At 34.8% G+C, this 18,834-nt stretch overlaps 1 protein-coding gene across 1 annotated transcript in view; it reads left to right on the top strand.

Moving 5' to 3' along the window:
• CNTN5 (contactin 5) overlaps positions 1 to 16,997 on the top strand; it is a 321,942-nt gene extending 304,945 nt beyond the window's left edge. Inside the window, exons 15-16 of the mRNA XM_011982695.1 lie at positions 8,485 to 8,653; positions 14,212 to 16,997. Of these exons, the coding sequence (XP_011838085.1) occupies positions 8,485 to 8,653; positions 14,212 to 14,315 (273 nt within the window). The 3' untranslated portion in view covers positions 14,316 to 16,997. The remainder of the gene's footprint in view (positions 1 to 8,484; positions 8,654 to 14,211) is intronic.
• Positions 16,998 to 18,834: the final 1,837 nt, after the last annotated feature.

Raw genomic sequence — 18,834 nt, forward strand, 5'->3', positions numbered from 1 at the left:
TAGGGATCCCAGGCTGGGTGCCACTACTCTTTGTTCACATTTGACACCTCTATCCCAGTCATTGTTCTTACTTTTTATATATAACTGTCTCCCCAAACAGACTGAAGTCCTCAAAGGCAATAACTTTATCTTATTTCTTGTTCCTAATGTTTCTAGAATGGATGAATAATGTTGGCCCAGATAGAAATGTCTTATGCAGTTATTTATGTATGTGTATTATCAAATATGTATTTTTTTTCCAGCATAACCTTGCCATTTGTTGTTGTTTAGAGGAAAAAAATATCACTGGCCACTGATTTAGATAGACTTCAGCTCAAATCCTAGTTGAGTAATTTGAGCAAGTCGTTTAAACTTTCTCAGTTTTATTTTATTAACATCACAAATGGCTAAAATAGCAATAATAATACAAATTATACAGGATTTTCTAAAGAAGAACTTGTATAAAATGTTTGGCATGTAAAATGTTCTCATGAAAAAACAGATACCGTTTCTTACTGTTATTGGAGGAGCATGTCTCATTAGGTAAAATTTTTAAAATTTTAACAAAGAAACTGATCTTCAAAAGTTGCCTCCAGTCCCCTCTTAATAAAGACAACACAAGTCACGTTGGAATACCTTGTTGCTGGGGGAAGAATCACTAGCATAATCCATTTTCAATGTATAAATTAATGACAAGTAGGCACACACTGCCAAAGATATTTTTTCCCTTTTATTTCTTGAAATGGTTGCACTTTCTTATATCCCTGAGAAGGAAGAATTGATTCTTATAGAAGGAGTCTGCTGATAACAAATGGAATAAGACCTCAAAACCTTCTCCTTTGCAACTAAGCCTTATCAGAACCTTTCTGAAGAGTGGGATAATCCCCACTGAGAGAACGGCTGACAGAAAGGGATCCCTGAGGGAAAGGGGACTTCAGACTGGACTGGGCTTAACCCAGAGTTTGGATTCTCCTCAGAGGGCGGTTTTTCACAGGGCAGCCAAGGATGAAAGCTCCTCCTGACACAGACCCAATGGGACAGGAATATATATTTAGAAATAATAGCTGAGAATATAAACTAAAGAGCTATAACCCAGAGAACACAAGCTTGGAGCCCCTCTTCTGAGTATGATGTTGAAGGGAGCTACTGCACCCTTGGCAAGGATCCCCACACAGCAGTTGAAGAACTATACCATCCGGAGGTGCACACTAATATAGAATGACCAGGGCTGGGCATGGTACTCAGAAGGAGAAGCCTTTTGTACTAGGAATCCTTTTGATTCCTACTACATCCCCAAAATTACTGCCAACCACGAGTGGCACCACTATAATAGCGGGCCACCTCTTCTTAAGCACAATGGGTGTCACTTACAAAAATTAATAAAATAGGGACATAGGACACTAATCATTTCTCTTTCCACAAGGTCATTTGAGGCAGGCTTGACCCGTTAAGACTGAACTTGCCCCTAGGATTCTTGGAATATTTGAGGCAGAAGACTTCTTGCTAATTGGGGAAAGGGAGAGTTTCCATAATTAATTGGAATATTAAAAAGGGAGGTCACTTAATCTTCACGCTGTCTTTGCAAACTACTTCACTTTTGCAAGCAGGAAGGATCAGTGGAAATGTTTATTGTGTGTAGGTTTGAGGCTGAGAACTTGGGATTAAAGCCTGAGGTTTAAAATGCAGGGATTATATATTCCATCTTTTATGTTAAGTCCAGTTTAAGATTGAAGAACTTAGAAAAGTATTTATCTGGGAGACTTCTAGGTTGTGAAAGTTATTAAAACATAATAAATGTGGAGGAAAAAGTGGATTTTTTTGCCCTATACTTAGTTCATAAATAATGTAATAAATGATTCTTTCGTAGAGTTAAGATGCTATATACAGTATACACATTCTGATAAAAATGTACTACAAACTGGATCTTATACAAATAGAGACTGGTGGTTATCAGAGACCAGGAAGGGGAAAGGAGAGTGAGGAACAAAGAGAGGTTAATCAATGGGTACAAATATACTATAAGATAGAAGAAATAAGATAATCTATTAACAATAGTTAATAATTATTGTATACTTAAAATAGCTAGATGAGAATAATTTGAGTGTTCTTAGCATAAAAAAAAGATAAATATTTCAGGTAATGGAAAACCCAATTACCCTGATTTGATCTTTACACATGATACAAATGTATCAAATTATCATATTACCCTGAAGATATGTACCTCAGTATGTATCAATAAAAAATTTAAAAAGTAAATCATATAATGGAATAATACAATGCCCTTTAATCTTCAGTAGTTGAACTCCTTTCAGGCAAATAAATGTGCATTGATACTTCTAGGAATTTTAAAAGTTATTTTGCCATTTTCCATGGAATATAAGAACACTATAAAAATGTATATCAGTACATTATAAAATTGTAAAGCTTATATTAATAAAGTCTTGAAAAGTAAACTACAGAAGTAGCATAAAACATTAGAGTTCGACATTTGAGCCACCCATTGTCTAAGAAAGCATTGTCTTAGTCCTTTTGTGCTGCTATAACAGGTATCTGGGACTGGGTTATTTACAAAAAATAAAAATTTACTTCTCTCAGTTCTGAAGGCTGGGAGTGCCAAGATCAAAGCTCCAGCAAATTCTGTGTCTGATGAGGGTCCAATTTTGGTTCCCACAATGGTGCCTTAAAAGCTACATCCTCCAGAGGGGAGGAACACTGTGTCCTCACTTGGCAGAAGGCAGAAGGACAAAAGGGCCAACAGCCGTGAGAAGCCTCTTTTATAAGGGCATTAATCCTATTCACGAGGGAAGAAGTCCTTATGATGTAATCACCTGTTAAAGGTCCACCTCTGAATACTATCACATTGGCAACACTTGGATTTTGCAGGGGACACATTAAAACCATAGCATCACAGATCTTACTTTCTTACTCAATTTCAGACATTGAGGTGTAAGCAACATATGTAACTACCAGATATTACCAGAGAAAGATGATAACAGAAATTTTGTTAACAGATGTTAGGAGAAAAAAAAAAGAGGTCTCCCTACCACAAAATCTTGTCAGAGCCTTCAAAAGTGACCAAGAATATCATGAAAGATAGATGGAATTGAACCATATATAACTGCCCCATAGGTAACACATTAAAATTGAATTCATTCAGATAAACATTAAGCAGTACCTAGTGGTGAAACTTTTCAGATTTATTTTTGAGATTGTCTAAGAGATCCTGGGCTTCTTGGAATTTTGCTTAAGAAATTCAGATTTAATAGCAATAATTTCAAGATATCACACCTTCCATTAACAAGTAAGGAACAGAGACACATAGAGAACCAGCAAGATATTGGAAAGGATTATCTGTTGCAGACACCCCTTATTGTACCAAATAATAATACAAATTATTTCCACTCAAAATAACTTTCCATTTGAGAAGTTGAATCCAATTTGGTAATTTATTTAGCATATTTATGACTTTTCCTCAGGTCAGTAAACGTGTCACTTTATTTATTCTGTTGTATTTACATTCCCCAATTCAGAATCAACTGCCTATTTTATTAACACATTATTTATAAATGATTGGGAAAGTGAAATAAAAACTTCAAATAAAAGTTTTCCTACCTTGACTTATTGTTTTCAAATAAAAGTTTTTAAACAAATAACATTTTATTTATACAACTCCTATAATTTGGGGTCTCTATCTAGAATCCTTACTAATTGTAGCACATGATGTAAGACTCACCATTACTGGTGTTACTAAAGAAATGCCAAAAAGAAACATACGGGCTAAAGTATATTCAGCCATAATTTTTAATGATCTTGAAAATGGAAATTTTTTTTCTTTACACCATGAAAGTACTTTACCCAGATTATAAAGTAAAACAACCATTTTATCTCCACCTTATTTTCCTCACACAGACTTATGCTTGAGTGAAAGGGAAAATAAAACTGAATGTTCAGGGGCTATGCTTTCACTTCAGCAAATGTCCCCTTCCCCACAAACAGAAACTGTTATCCCTTCAGAAAATACTCAAGCAGTTAGAAAGAATTCAGGACCTCAGGCTATAATCCAAGTGAAAACTATTAGTTTTTCAAGTCTATATCTAGAAAATAGCCTTCCCTAGATATACAACCCCTTCACCATATACCTCCCCTCACCCACCTTTACTTTTTACCTGTTTACAAAGCTGGGGCAAATAGAAGACAATCAGGCCCAAAGTTTATTAGTTATTACACAATCCATCAATACTGTATTAGTCCATTTTCACACTGCTAATAAAGTCATACCCAAGACTGAGCAATTTATAAAAGAAAGAGTTTTAATGGACTCACAGTTCCACATGGCTAGAGAGGCCTCACAATCATGGTGGAAGATGAAAGCAATGTCTCACATGGCAGCAGACAAGAGAGTAATACTTGTGCAGGGAAATTCCCCTTTATAAAACAGTCAGATCTCATGAGACTTATTCACTATCATGAGAATAGCACGGGAAAGACCTGCCCCCATGATTCAATTACCTCCCACCAGGTCCCTCCCAAAACGTGGGCATTGTGGGAGCTACAATTCAAGAGGAGATATGGGAGGGAACACAGCCAAACCATATCAGATACAAACAGAGGTTCTCATTTGTTTATGCAACTGAGATATCAGCTGAGCTTCCAGATTCCTGAGATATATGTACACTTGGGTTGATACTGTTTTACATACCCACTGGAACTTTGAGGCCCTTCCCTGTATTTCTCCAGCTTCTTGGGAACTGTAGTCTATAGCCACTCTAGTCTCTGATTTCTTTTATTCTGCAGCTCTTCCTTCACATTTTTTTTTTTTTTTTTTTTTGAGACGGAGTCTCGTTCTGTCGCCCAGGCTGGAGTGCAGTGGCTGGATCTCAGCTCACTGCAAGCTCTGCCTCCCGGGTTCACACCATTCTCCTGCCTCAGCCTCCCGAGTAGCTGGGACTACAGGCGCCCGCCACCATGCCCGGCTAGGTTTTTGTATTTTTTTTTTTTTTAGTAGAGACGGGGTTTCACCGTGTTAGCCAGGATGGTCTCGATCTCCTGACCTCGTGATCCGCCCGTCTCGGCCTCCCAAAGTGCTGAGATTACAGGCTTGAGCCACTGCGCCCGGCCCCGTCATCTTATAGTCACTCTAAATATGAGACTCAGCCTTCTTTTCTGTGTTTACCTATCATCCTCATTTACCTATCATCCAAGTTAAGTCATATATGAGTCTTTTTAAATGAGGTTCATTATAGTATCCTCTTTACATTCATTTATGCCTGAAATTTTTCAGAATTTTAAATAATTCAAACAGAAATGGCTCATGTCATATCCAGCATATATATGAAGCAGACTTTTTGAAAATGCCGGGGAGATAGAGTTAGAAAGGAACAACATACAAGCAAACATCTGCAAAGGGCCCAAAAGAAAGTCTTGTCGTCATAACTGTGTTCAGCCAACCTTCATGCAGTGACTTCTCACTGAAACTGTGTCTCCCAGCTTCTATTTATCTAACTTCCATTGTCATACTGACTCCTTCCTACCCATCCCATTGTGACTGAGGCTGTAGATTCCTCACCCTGTTTTATGAAGGGCAGTTGTACCCATCAACTCTTTCCAAGATGCTCAGTAGAGGAATAGGCCTTTCTCTTAATATGAGCCATCCTTCTCAGGAGTACTTTGGGTATAACCAGCAAAACTTTATTCTGTTATATGTTTAGCACACTGACCTCAATATTCTACTACCATCAAACATATAGAATAGCCACTTCCAGATCAAGCTTTTGAGAATAGCAATACCACATTTTCTATTTAGGATCATCTCTTTGGATAACCCACTGCTCTCCGTTTTTTTTTTAATACCAAAATTTGAGAATAGCCTTGACACAATACATTACACAATTTCCTTTATACATAAACATAGCTGTCATTGCAACTGTCAATCTATGAATGTCCATAGTCTCTAAGAACTCACTGGACTCCTTACTGTCAATAACTATTTTTTTACATGTCTTGATAACTCCTTAACCTTCTCATAGTTCTCATTCTCATTCATCTTTTCTAAATCAGGATTTTTAAATGAGCCTATATTCTCTAAAGCACTAAAGATTAACTATTAATTTAATGTATCTTTTCACTTAGTAGATCTACATATATGTTTAGCACTCCATCTCCCTGGATATATTGCTAAAAGGCCACACTTAATCTCAGGCTCCTTTTGATACCACTGATTTTTTTCCCTGTCTTTACCTTTTAATCCTAAATCTCAACTGATCCACAAATTTTTCTTCAACTCTAGAACATTAGATATGCATTGCTGGATGCATTTTTCTTTGTCATAAGAATTGTAATTTATTGAATCATAATAACAGTGTCCTCTAAAATAGTCACTCTCCTGCCAATCCTCACCAATTTACATACTTTCCCATTCCCATAAATTTGCTTTCCAATTACCTCACATGATCAGAATTCTAATTCATCACGATGCTCCATGCAAATCAAAAGCATAAATACATATATATTTGTCACATTTTAAGATAAAAGCTGCTTAAGGCATCCTCCAGGAAGTGTTCCCGATTTCCCCAATCTTGACTAAGTACCCACTTTGTGCATTACTATAGCATCAAATATATTTCCCACTGCAGTACATATCATGCTTCATTGCATTGTTTGTCTGCCTTCAATATTAGACTATAAATGCCAGAAAGACCATAACCATGTGATCTTATTCTATGATGAATCTCCAGTATATAGCACTCATGCCCGGCCTGCATGAGATATCCAGTAAATGTTTGGTGATACTGTTATCAACTTGCATTTACACTGAGACTATAGCATCCTTTATAATAAGGATTTCAATAGATGCCATTTTTGCACATCACACTTAAATAGAGAATTCACTTCCCTCCCAAGAACGTGAAGTAGATTTAAAATTAAATGGAAAAAAAAAAGGAAGTGAAATGGAGGGATCGTTTATTACTAGAATGCAGAGGGATCAAGGATCAAGTACACGCAAGCTTCAATATGTGGAAATACTGTTTCTCTAAAGAATTGTTTGGGTTTTTTGTATGTAAGTTAATTCAAGCTCAAAACACATTTTCCATAAGAAAAGATATGTCGATTTTTGTCTAATTTCCCAAGTCAGTTCATATTGTATGATGCACTTGAAATACCAACCCTTTAACGGTGAATAAACAATGATGGCAATAGAAGGAGTAGCTTTCTCTTATTAAGCTTATCACGCACCAGGTCCTGTGCTAGGTATTCTACATGCACTTTCTCATTTTACTCCCCTAAAAACCCTAAAATTGTTATTATCTCTACCATACAGTAGAATAAATTGAAGTTACAGAAGTTAGTAACTTGCCCAAATTTTCCCAGCCAGGATGGTATAGGAGATTTCGTTTTCTTTTGCTATGTTTTGTAGGAAGTTGTTTTGTATCCAGATCTGTATGAATACAAAGCCATTTTTCTTTCTATTACATACTTATAACACCAATTATGAAAAAGCACAAAGAAGAATGAACCTGAATAAAAACACATTTAAACACATCTTAACTGCTGCTACTTGACTATACCAAAAAAATTTTACTTGACTATTTTTGGAGGCACATGAGTAAAAGTACAATATAGTAAAATAGCTCTGAAGTGATTATCAAACATAAATCTTCTGATGAGATTTCTACCCTAACTAGCCACATGGTCTTGTACGAGTCACCTAAACTTTATGGACGTCATTTTTTAATATGTAAACAAAGGATTATCCTGTGTCCTGATTTGCAGTTCCAAAATTCTGTTTTCCGTGCATGCATGTTTAATTATGATACCACAACAGATGTCTAAAAAGCTTTAGCCTTGCTATACAATGTATCCAAATGCTGATTGTACCAAAAAGCAAACCACTATAAAAGTAAAAATTGAAAAAATAAAATTTTCACTTTCAATTGTTTCCTACATCGTTAAGGATTTATTATTTATATGTTTAACAAATTTTCTCTTTACTCCTTTCAAGCTATTTGAAGATGAGCTTTCTAAACTCCCTTACAATATTGTTCATTTCAATAACCAAGCATAACAGACTCTCCATGATCTGCCTCCTCTCTCCCTACTTCTCTAGTCTCATTCCTCATATCCCATATATCCCCTCTTCATTCCCTACCCTCATGCCATTGTTCCTTATTGCTTAGATGTAGTTACTCATTTTATCTTATCTCTTTCTGGAATTCTCCTCCCTTTCTCCAACTGGTCCACTCTATCATATTTAAATATGTAGTTCAGACATCACTTCCTCTGGAAGGCCTTCACTAAACCCCTAGACAAAATGAAACTCTCTCCTGTACCTCCATGGCCCTTTTGTATACATCTACTGCAGTACAATGCACATGCATACATTTGCTTGTGTATCTGTCTAAACTGTAAGTCTCTTGTGATTATCTCAGAATGTGATGCTCAGTAGGTAGTCAATGTGCATTTGTAATCTTTCATATCAAATGTCTAAACCTCTGTTGTTACTCATAGGTTTTTTATAGGCAAGAGGGTCACAGCAACAGCCAAGTTATTGAAACACAGAAACTTCAAGCAGTAGTACCACTCCCAGATGCTGGAGTCTACATTATTGAAGTTCGAGCATATAGTGAAGGAGGAGATGGAACAGCTAGCTCTCAAATTAGGGTACCATCATATTCAGGTGAGTTTTGACATAGTAGGTTTAATTTGCTGACAACCAACAATTACAAGATGGTATGAAACTCATCAAAATTGGGGATGTGATAGATTTCATGGTTCAGAGATTTTGAGGGGTTTCTCCTCTCTGATTTTTATATTATCTTCTGATTAATATGAACCACAGTAATCTGCTCACAATTGCAGAATTTCTACAAATCTAGAAAGGAGTTGACATTTTCATTAGAATGTACTGATTTGTGAAATGTCGTTGCCTGTCCTGGTCTCAAGTAGTAGCTTGCTGGCCATTTGGTTTTTGGAGTATGGCTTTTAAACTGATATTGCACTGGTTTTGACATACCTACGTTTCTGTTGTTTTGATTGCCTTTATTGTTAGAAAATAAGGAGTTTAAAGGGAAGCTTTTAAAATTAAAATTTGGTCATATTTATTGATTTCCAAACGAATTATAAATTTTATTGAACATTGTTATTAGCAATATTAATAACTGCTAGCTTTCGCTGACCCTTATTATATGTCAGACATGGTCAAAAGTGCTTTACATACATCATCTAATTTTAGTAACAATCATATGAGATAGGTGACATTTTTACTGTTTTGTAGAAAACGTTTAAGTAATTTGCCTAAGACCACACTATTACTAAGTTTCAGAACCAGGATAAAGACCTGGATATGATTGTTTCCAAAACCACGTATCTTCACCACCACCATCATTATTATATAAGCAAAGGAAAAACTGATTAAAGGAAGCGAGATTTTAGAAATTTAGAATAAAGTAACCATTTCATAGAGGTAGTCAAAAAAAGCAGCAAAAGATTTAGATATGCAAATTTGTGATTTTAAAAGTATTAGACAATTTTATGAGAACATTATATAACATTTTCTCATTACAATTAGTGGATAATTAGGAACATCATTTGTTAAGCAATCATTCCCAAGCAGAATTATCAACCTACAGGGAAGTGTCCCGTCATGCTGTGTATGTGGCCCTGTGCTATTTAACTTACTCATCAACTTGAAATCAGACCAGAGGCATTGCTTGTGATTTCTTTTATGCCACCATGAAATGGGAGATAAATACAGTGCAGAAAAGAATGAAACAGACTGGAACTTTGAGGAAAAGCTATTTACATAATACTTGATAATTTTTTTTTAACTTTTTAAGTTCAGGGGTACATGTCCAGGTTTGTTACACAGTTAAACTTGTGTCATGGGGTTTTGTTGTTCAGATTATTTCATCACCCAGGTATTTACCCTAGTACCCATTAGTTATTTTTCCTGATCCTCTCCCTCTTCCCAACCTCCACCCTCTGATAAACCCTAGTGTGTGCTGGTCCCCTCTATATGTCCATGTGTCCTCATAATTTAGCTGCCAGTTATGATACTTGATAAGGTCTCACATAAAAATACAGGATAAGGAACATTATTGATAATTGATAAGATTTGCATACCTGTAAATTAGATATTACATTAACATTAATTTATTTTTTTTAAACTGTACTGTGGTTATATTGTTAAAAGCCTTATTTTTAGGAACTATACATTAAAATATTTAGAGGAAAAGGCACATCATATCTGAAATTTCATTTCAAATGTTTCAGAAAAATGGATGTATGTATAGAAATAACAATAAAGCGAGAATGATAAACTGTCAACATTTAAGGAATCCGGGTGAATTCCTTAGTCTCATGACTTTTCAGTACACCTAAAAGTATTTTTAAATGACTAGTTAAAAATACAAAACATAAGATGGGAGAAATCTGACTTTTTCAGAAATTCTGGTGGAAAGATTTAAGAATTTAAACTTTATTGTGGTCACATGAAAATTTAATATGCTTTATGATTCATTTATGAAAGTATAGTTTCAACAGCAAGAACAGTTATAATATCTCCGCATTAATGATTTCACAATTGAACTGTTCAGATGAGGGAGCTGAATTTTCAAGAGCATCTTAAAAGACTATTTCCTGAAAAGCAAAATATACGACAACCTTCCTCTTGCTTCAGCAGGTCAAATTCCTAGACAGCAATACAGTGAGCATTTACTGAGGCCTCATCGTGTTCCTGGCATTAAACTAAGTGTTTTCTATATATTATTTTATCTTTCCAGCAAACTTTTGAGTTAGGTATTTTATTCTTCTCTGACTCTCTAAGGTTACTTTCAACTCTAACACAATCAGATTCTATAGTATTATCTGAATAAGATCAGCCTCAACCTTGGAAGTACTTATGATATCTTAATTCTCCCATTGATATTTTAAATTGTAACTTCTATGCCAAGAAAAAAATTATCAACTTTTATATTTCAGTTAATAACATTTTGATCAGTGCAACCCACTTCCTGAGTTTCAATATGGGAAACTCTTACACTATTGTCTACCTTAGACTCAGACCCTGAGTCATGATTGGTTTCATTTTTATCATATTGTGAAAACCAAATGCCTAAGATATCAAATGACTTGCCCAAGTGTAACAGCTAGTTAGTTTTATAGCTGAGGCTAGAACTTAGTCTAATATTGTTCTTTCTGTTGTTTTCTGGGGTTGCTTTGCTATATCAAATTAATATGTTTTAGTTTTGTAGATTCTATTTGGAATTTGAGATACAGACCCTACTTAGCATTCTGAAAGTGAGATATTTTTATAAAAGTGTCATGTAAATTAAGATGCAGCCACTCCCAATAGCTAGAAAGGATGTTTTCACATTTTTTATTTATTAAGCATGCACATACGACTCCAGTGAGTCTTGTCATCTTGCCTTTCTTACGGTTCACAAGTGGCTATATGCTTCACAATAACCCCATTTTGTACAAGTTGAAATATATGCAACATTCTCCAATATGTTGATTGATAAGTTCTAGTAGTGTATTAGCTGTAAAAGTTTTCAAAGACTTACTGGTTTTTGCATTTGTGTGTGTGTGTGTGTGCACGCACGCGCATGCGTGTGTTTACCAAATTATTCTCTGGCTCTTAAGTATCAAGAAAATAAATTCAGACTCCATCTTTGCAACTAAAATTACCCCCCAAATCCCATTACACTCAGTCTAGCCGGAGAGGATTACCTTGACAGAAGATTTCAGCAACTGGGTAGTAGATTATATTATTATTATTAGGGTTTTAACTAAGGTCAATCATTGTTTTAAGAGAGATAATACACAAGTATCTAAATCCACTAACTCCTACCTCAATTACTTTAAGCAAGTTTACAGCCTTTCTAAGCCCCAGCTCCATCTGCAAGAGGGGAATAAATAATTGTATTTACCCTATAGGAATGTTATGAGGATCAATTAAGATAACATATATAAAAGGCTTTGTACAGTATGTGACATACAATAAGCGTTTATTAAATAATCAATTATGATCATGATGCTTCAGAAGGCTTCTGGTTTGAAGAACCGTTCCTGAAGTTAATATCTAAAAGTCATTTCGTTTGTGGTTATGTAGGGCTATTAAAAGTACTTCAGACTAATCAACCTTGGATCAGTCAGTTTAATCCCAAAGCGATTCTAATATATTAGCTGCATACAATGTTTTAGTCTCATAAAGAACCTCTCCTGGGTGTAAGAAAGAGTGATGAAAGATCACCATGTTTTGCGAAGTTTGGCATGAGAACCTAGAATTTAAGCTCACTCAACTGAAACAGTCAATCAAGGACACATCAATAAATTCAGTAAATAAAATAATGTTATTAGATTTTAAAATTTACTAGAGTAATCATAGTCATGTATTTCTTAATGATGAGGATAAGTTCTGATAAATGCATCCTTAGGCAATTTCACTGTGTGAACATCATAGAGTATGCTTACACACACTTAGATGGTATAGCTTACTACATACCTAAGGCATATGGTATAGCCTATTGCTCCTAGGCCATAGATATATACAACATGATTCTGCACTGAATACTGTAGGTAATTGTAACACAATGCTATTTGTGTATCTCAACATAGAAAAATTACAGTAAAGATACAGTCAGTATAAAAGATAAAAAATGGTGTACCTCTATAGGGCACTTAACAGGAACAGAGTTTGCAGGGTTGTAAGTTCTGGGTGAGTCACTGAGTGATTGCCAAGTGAATGTGAAGGCCTATGACTTTATTGTACACTGTCTTAGACTTTATAATCACTGTATATTTAGGCTATATTTATATTACATTTATAAAATCAATTTTTTCTCTAATAAGTTAAACTTAGCTTACTGTAACTGTTTTACTTTATAAATTTTTTAAATTTTTTAACTTTTTATCTCTTTTGTGGTAACACTTAAAACACATACATAATACAGATGTAAAAAAACATTTTCTTTATATCTGTGTTCTATAAACTTTTTAACATTTTTATTTTATTTTATATTATTTTCCTTTTAAACTGTTGTGTTAGAAACTAAGACACAAATATACACATTAGTGTAGGCTTAGCCCTAGGTCAGAATCATCAATATTGGTCTTCCATATCCACATCCTGTCTCACTAGAGGGTCTACAGGGGCAATAATACGCATGGAGTTATCATCTCTTGTGATAATAATGCCTCCTTCTGGAAGCCCTTCCGAAGGACATGCCTGAAGTTGTTTTACAGTTAACTGTTAATCTGTAAGTAGAAGTACACTAAAATAATTACTAAAAGAATAGTGAATACAGGGCCGGGCACAATGGCTCACGCCTGTAATCCCAGCACTTTGGAAGGCCGAGGCGGGCGGATCACGAGGTCAGGAGATCGAGACCATCCTGGCTAACAAGGTGAAACCCCGTCTCTACTGAAAATACAAAAAATTAGCCGGGCGTGGTGGTGCGCGCCTGTAGTCCCAGCTACTCCGGAGGCTGAAGCGGGAGAATGGCGTACACCCGGGAGGCGGAGCTTGCAGTGAGCCGAGATGGCGCCACCGCACTCCAGCCTGGGCGACAAAGCAAGACTCCATCTCAAAAAAAAAAAAAAAGTAAATACGTAAGCCAAATAACAGGTATCATTTGTTACCATTATCAATTAAATACTGTACATTATACGTTCATATAACTAGCAGAACAGGTTTGTTTAAGCCAGCATCACCACAAATACGTGAGTAACGTATTTCATTACAATGTTATAATTGCTACAACATTACTAGGCAATAGGAATGTTTCAGTTCCATAATGATCTCAGGGAGCCACCATCAAATATGTAGTCCATGGTGGACTGAAATGTCATTATGCAGCTCATGACTGTAAATTAGGAATTCATATTGCCACAAGCTTTTGTTATTTTTGCTCCATTTTCCGAACTGTGCACTATCAAAATTATTTTTATATCTGAATTTGGAATATTTTCATCATTGGTGAAAATTAAATCTCCTGATTGGATGTATTTGTTAGACATGACATCACCTTTTCAATACAATATCTCATATATCCTTGTCCCTTCTATATAACTTTGGGAACCTCAGATAATGTCTGATTTTATAAATACAAAGAACACTCTTATCAGAAACAGGACCATTCTTGCACTCATTAGTCTTACATACTAAAAGCAATTCTGGCCTAGCTCAAGGAAAACCAAAATAATTTGCTCCATTTGATGCTTTTTTTTTCACAGGTGGAAAAATCACAAGTGCTCAGTCGACCCTTCACACTCTCTCCACATCTTCATCATCAGTCACGTTGCTCTTGGCATTGATGATTCCTTCAGCCTCCTGGTGAAAACCGCTGACTTAATTTGCTTTTGTTCGCTTTAGCTTGATAACAGCAGTGAATAGAGTGTAGTGTAAGTGGAGAACCAGGATCCTGAGATGAGTTTGAGCTTTAAAAACTTGGAACTATACATGGTGAACTCACAGGAGGTTAGGGGGGAAATATTACTTATCCATCAGGTTTCTCTTTGGTTTTTGTAAATGGAGAGGACAGTTCTTAGTCCAGTAAAAATATGCAGATTGTATGTAATGAATTTTTGTAAGCAAAGGTAATTTCTGTCAAATGTATTCTTTACTTTTTTAATATGTTTGGATTTTATTTTATATCTATGACTACGAGTGTGTGCCATCCATTTGTTAAGTAACTGGCCTTTAGCAGATCTGTTTTAAGACAAATGCAAAAGTGAGAATGAAAAGTTTGCTTAAGACTGAGTTCAGTGTTTTTCATTTTCCCTTTGGCTGAATATCTCAATTTCCAAACCAGCAGGAAATATGAAAAATGCTTCAGTGATGTGGTCCATTATAAGATAAGTACACAAAAATTTTCTTGAAAAATATTGTATGATTGCATAGTGAAATAGCAAGATTTGTCAATATGCTATTCTATATGCACCCCTAGAGCAAGTTATTAGGGTAGGGAATAAGCCATTTACATTAGTGCAAGATAAATAGAAACTGAGTCCAAATGAATTTTAGTGCTATTGTTTTTCATAAAGTACTATGTTATCTAGCAGCAAATATAATAAATATTTATTTTTAATAATAAAAGATGGTTTAACATCACCAAAAAATATGATCACTAAAAACTGCAGACATGCTGCCACGGGTGCTAACTTAAAAATAAGAAGAGTATGGGACACAGCGTTTCCATTTCTTTACCTACTGCCAAAGCAGATGTTGAATTAGGTCCAAGGTTTTCTTCTAATTGCAAAATTTTGCAAAAATTTTAAGGACAATGAAAATGTGTTGTGCAAATAATTATGCATAGTCTGTAGATTAAAATGGTTCAAGCATAACAAATAAATTTTGATTTTTAAAAACAGTTCCATGCATCACATACCACTGATAAAATCAACTAGTAAAATAAAGACAGTCTCTCTTGGATAAATTGAATTTTTAATTAAGCTGTGGAAACATGGCATCAGTACAGGGATTCAGCTAGTCTAGCCAGCTATGCACTGTTTGATTCTGTGGCTTGGGAAGTAATCCTTATTTGCTATTTCGAAGAGTCAACTTGAGCCTGAGAGATCTTAGAGAGCTGTTGGAAAATGAGATGAAAATTTTCTACTTGAAGATATCTTAAAGAAGTTCTAACAAACATGAGAATGTGCCAGAGTTGGCATCATATCCATGCAAATGTAAGAAAGGACAGTTACTGCAAAGTCATATGCCAGAGAAGAGCCTGGAAAAATTATGGTTTTATAGGTGATGTTAACATGAGAACAAAAAATAGTTTTATAATTTTATATACTTTAAACTTGTTAATTGTATTTGCTTCATTAATAACAAGCAAAATGAAACAATATGGAGCTCAAATTGCTAGCTCTCAAGGTTAATCCTTGTAGAATCAGAGGAGTGATTGAAGTTTCTGTTCTCAACATCCTAAAATAATAGTTTCAGAGCCACAGGAAAAGTCTGTATGTAGGTTACATATTCTCTTGGGGGAAAATTATGTAAGACACCCTAAACAAATAAGAAATGAGTTAAAAGAAAGACTCAGTCAATAGATATTATAGTAAGTACTACAGATGGTAAATATTTAAGCCTGTAAGTAATTACGACTAAGTAGCCTTTCTTGAACACCTCCTTTAAAGTGGGAGAAGCTGGACTTTGGACTTTGCAAAAACAGGGATGCTTAATTGGTTAGCTGACAAAACATGAGCTCTCCCAAGTATAGTGTAACTTTCATGAATGAATTGTGTATCTGGAAAAAAAAAAGGCAGAAAGAATATTTTTAATGCAAAATAATTTTATGTATTTCATGTATCAAGCCATTGTCTTCATTTTCCATGGTGATGTAAACCAGATTTAGTGAAGGACTTTAAGAATCAACTTCTTACTTACACTCTCAGAAGGCAAAGCCCAGTAAAATATTAAACAAATAAAATGACAAATTTAACCAATATTTTTAATTAGCTGACGGATGGTACATATCTGACAGAGTATTTACACATAGAATGTCTGATGTTGTATTCTTACAGGAATCAGAGATATGGAATGTTTTTACTTAACATACACAGAATATGTATTTTGCATCATAAACCTATTTAGAAAACAGGTTTTCAATGTTTATGTACTTATGTGCTACATATCTGTTACTTTGTAGAAATCAGAAGAGCATTCTTATCAAGGTATATTATTTTTCAGCTACAGTACTGAATTTTTTCTTCTATGGGATAGTAACCACAGTCTTAAATCACTAAAGAGACTGTATTTTTATATAATGTCAATTGAATATGAAGAAAGCAACAGTCCTTATAATTCGAAATTTCATGAAAGCAAAAGTTTTGCATACCCAAATGAAGGTACTGTGGACCCCATGTCAAACTGTTAAATATACTGTGTACGATCTGTATATATACTATATATAAGGTATATACCATGTGGAAGGCACAGTCAAATAATAGTTCTGTGTACTGTTCTTGTAACATTAGATCTTTTTAATAAATAATTCTCTTTTTATTGACTTTTATCTTTTCTCCTGTCAACTATATGAATGACATTATTTATTTTATGCAGAGCACAGAATGCCAATGATTATGGTCTGATTTTAACACTGAAATATCATTATGTTATGCTGTTATGATTTTAGGTTCAAAAATCTCCAGAAATGTCCATGGAAGATCCAACTTGAAAATTTGAAGCTATATCAAAAAATAAAACAAGAAATGAAGCAAATACAGATGGGATAAGTTCAGGGTTAAACTCATTATTTTCTTTTCAGGAAAAGAGAGTACATTAAGTCAGTTTCATAAATAATTTGCCAAATGCATACTTCTGCTTTTATTATAAACAGTTAATCCCAATCTATTCTAGGTACAATTCTCATAGGCATTGACTCTTTTTTTGTCCCTTAACCCCGTTATACATCTCAACTATACCAATAATCACATTATAATGATTTGTTTTAAATGCTTCTCTCCAACTATCCAGTCACTGGGATTGCCCAGGGAAAAATATATGTTTCTTGGAATTTCTCTCACCAGTGTCTAGCACAGTACCTAACACATATCAAATGAGCAATACATTGTCAGCCTTAAAATTTCCTTTGGAATGAACTCCCCAAACCTGGGTAATCATCCAACACAGCTGAGAAACCCTATCTCCAAGTTCTGATTCAGTAGATCCGAGACTAGGAAATCCTTGTTTTTAAAATCTTCTCAACCACAAAATAATACAACTCTATTAAAGGAAATTTGTCAATATCTCGTAAAATTTTATATGGATTTGCCCTTTGACCTAGCATATCCACACCTAGGGATCTATCTATTCCTAAAATATATACAAAAATATGCAATTTTAAGTGGATAAAACAAGGTACAGAAGAGTAAATGTATGACCCCTTTTGTGTAAAATATAAACACATTTACTAATATTCTGAAGAAGAAATAATACAAGCATAAACTAACGACTAATAAAAAAGTATTACCAATTAAGGAGGGAGAGAATGGGATGCAGGAACAAATATGCAAGCAAACTCTTTTTCAATGTACAGTACTTTTTCATAGTTTTGACTTTGGAACTACACAAATGGTTTAGATTAAACTTTAAACGAAAAGAAAAAATAAAGCAATCTCCTAACATTGAGAATAAATGGAAGTAAATGAACCTAAATATCAACCAAACGGCGGGTAAATTGTAATTTTTCTCCCTTTTTTAACTTTTATTTTAGATTCAGGGGTTACATGTACAGGTTTGATACCTGGATATACTGCATGATGCTGGTTTGGGGTGTTAATGATCCTGTCACCCAGGTACTGAGCATAATACACAATAGATAGCTTTTCAACCTTTATAATCTCCCTCTCTCCCAGCTCTAGCAGTACCAAATTTCTGTTATTGCCATGATTGTGTCAATGAGTACTTAATGTTTAGCTCCCACTTATAAGTAAGAACATGTGGCATTTGGTTTTCTGATCCTGCATTAATTCACTTAGGATCATGGCCTCTAGCAATATCCATGTTGCTGTAAAGGACATGATTTTGTTCATTTTATGGCTGTATAGTACTCCATGCCTAATACGTACCACATTTTCTTTATCCATGCATTGTTGGACACATAGATTGATTGATTCCATTTCTGTGCTATTGGGGACAGTGCTATGATGCACATGTAAGTGCCTCTTGTCTTTTTGGCAGAATGATGTTTTCTTTTGGATATATACCCAGTAATGGGATTGCTGGGTTAAATGGTAGTTCTAAGTTCTTTGAGAAATCTCCAAACTGCTTTTCACAGTGGCCAAAATAATTTGCATTCCCCTCAACAGTGTATCAGTATTCCCTTTTCTTCATAGCCTCACCAGCATCTG

This window comes from Mandrillus leucophaeus, unplaced genomic scaffold (assembly GCF_000951045.1).
Source record: "Mandrillus leucophaeus isolate KB7577 unplaced genomic scaffold, Mleu.le_1.0 Scaffold1059, whole genome shotgun sequence".
Classification (NCBI taxonomy): Eukaryota; Metazoa; Chordata; class Mammalia; order Primates; family Cercopithecidae; genus Mandrillus; species Mandrillus leucophaeus.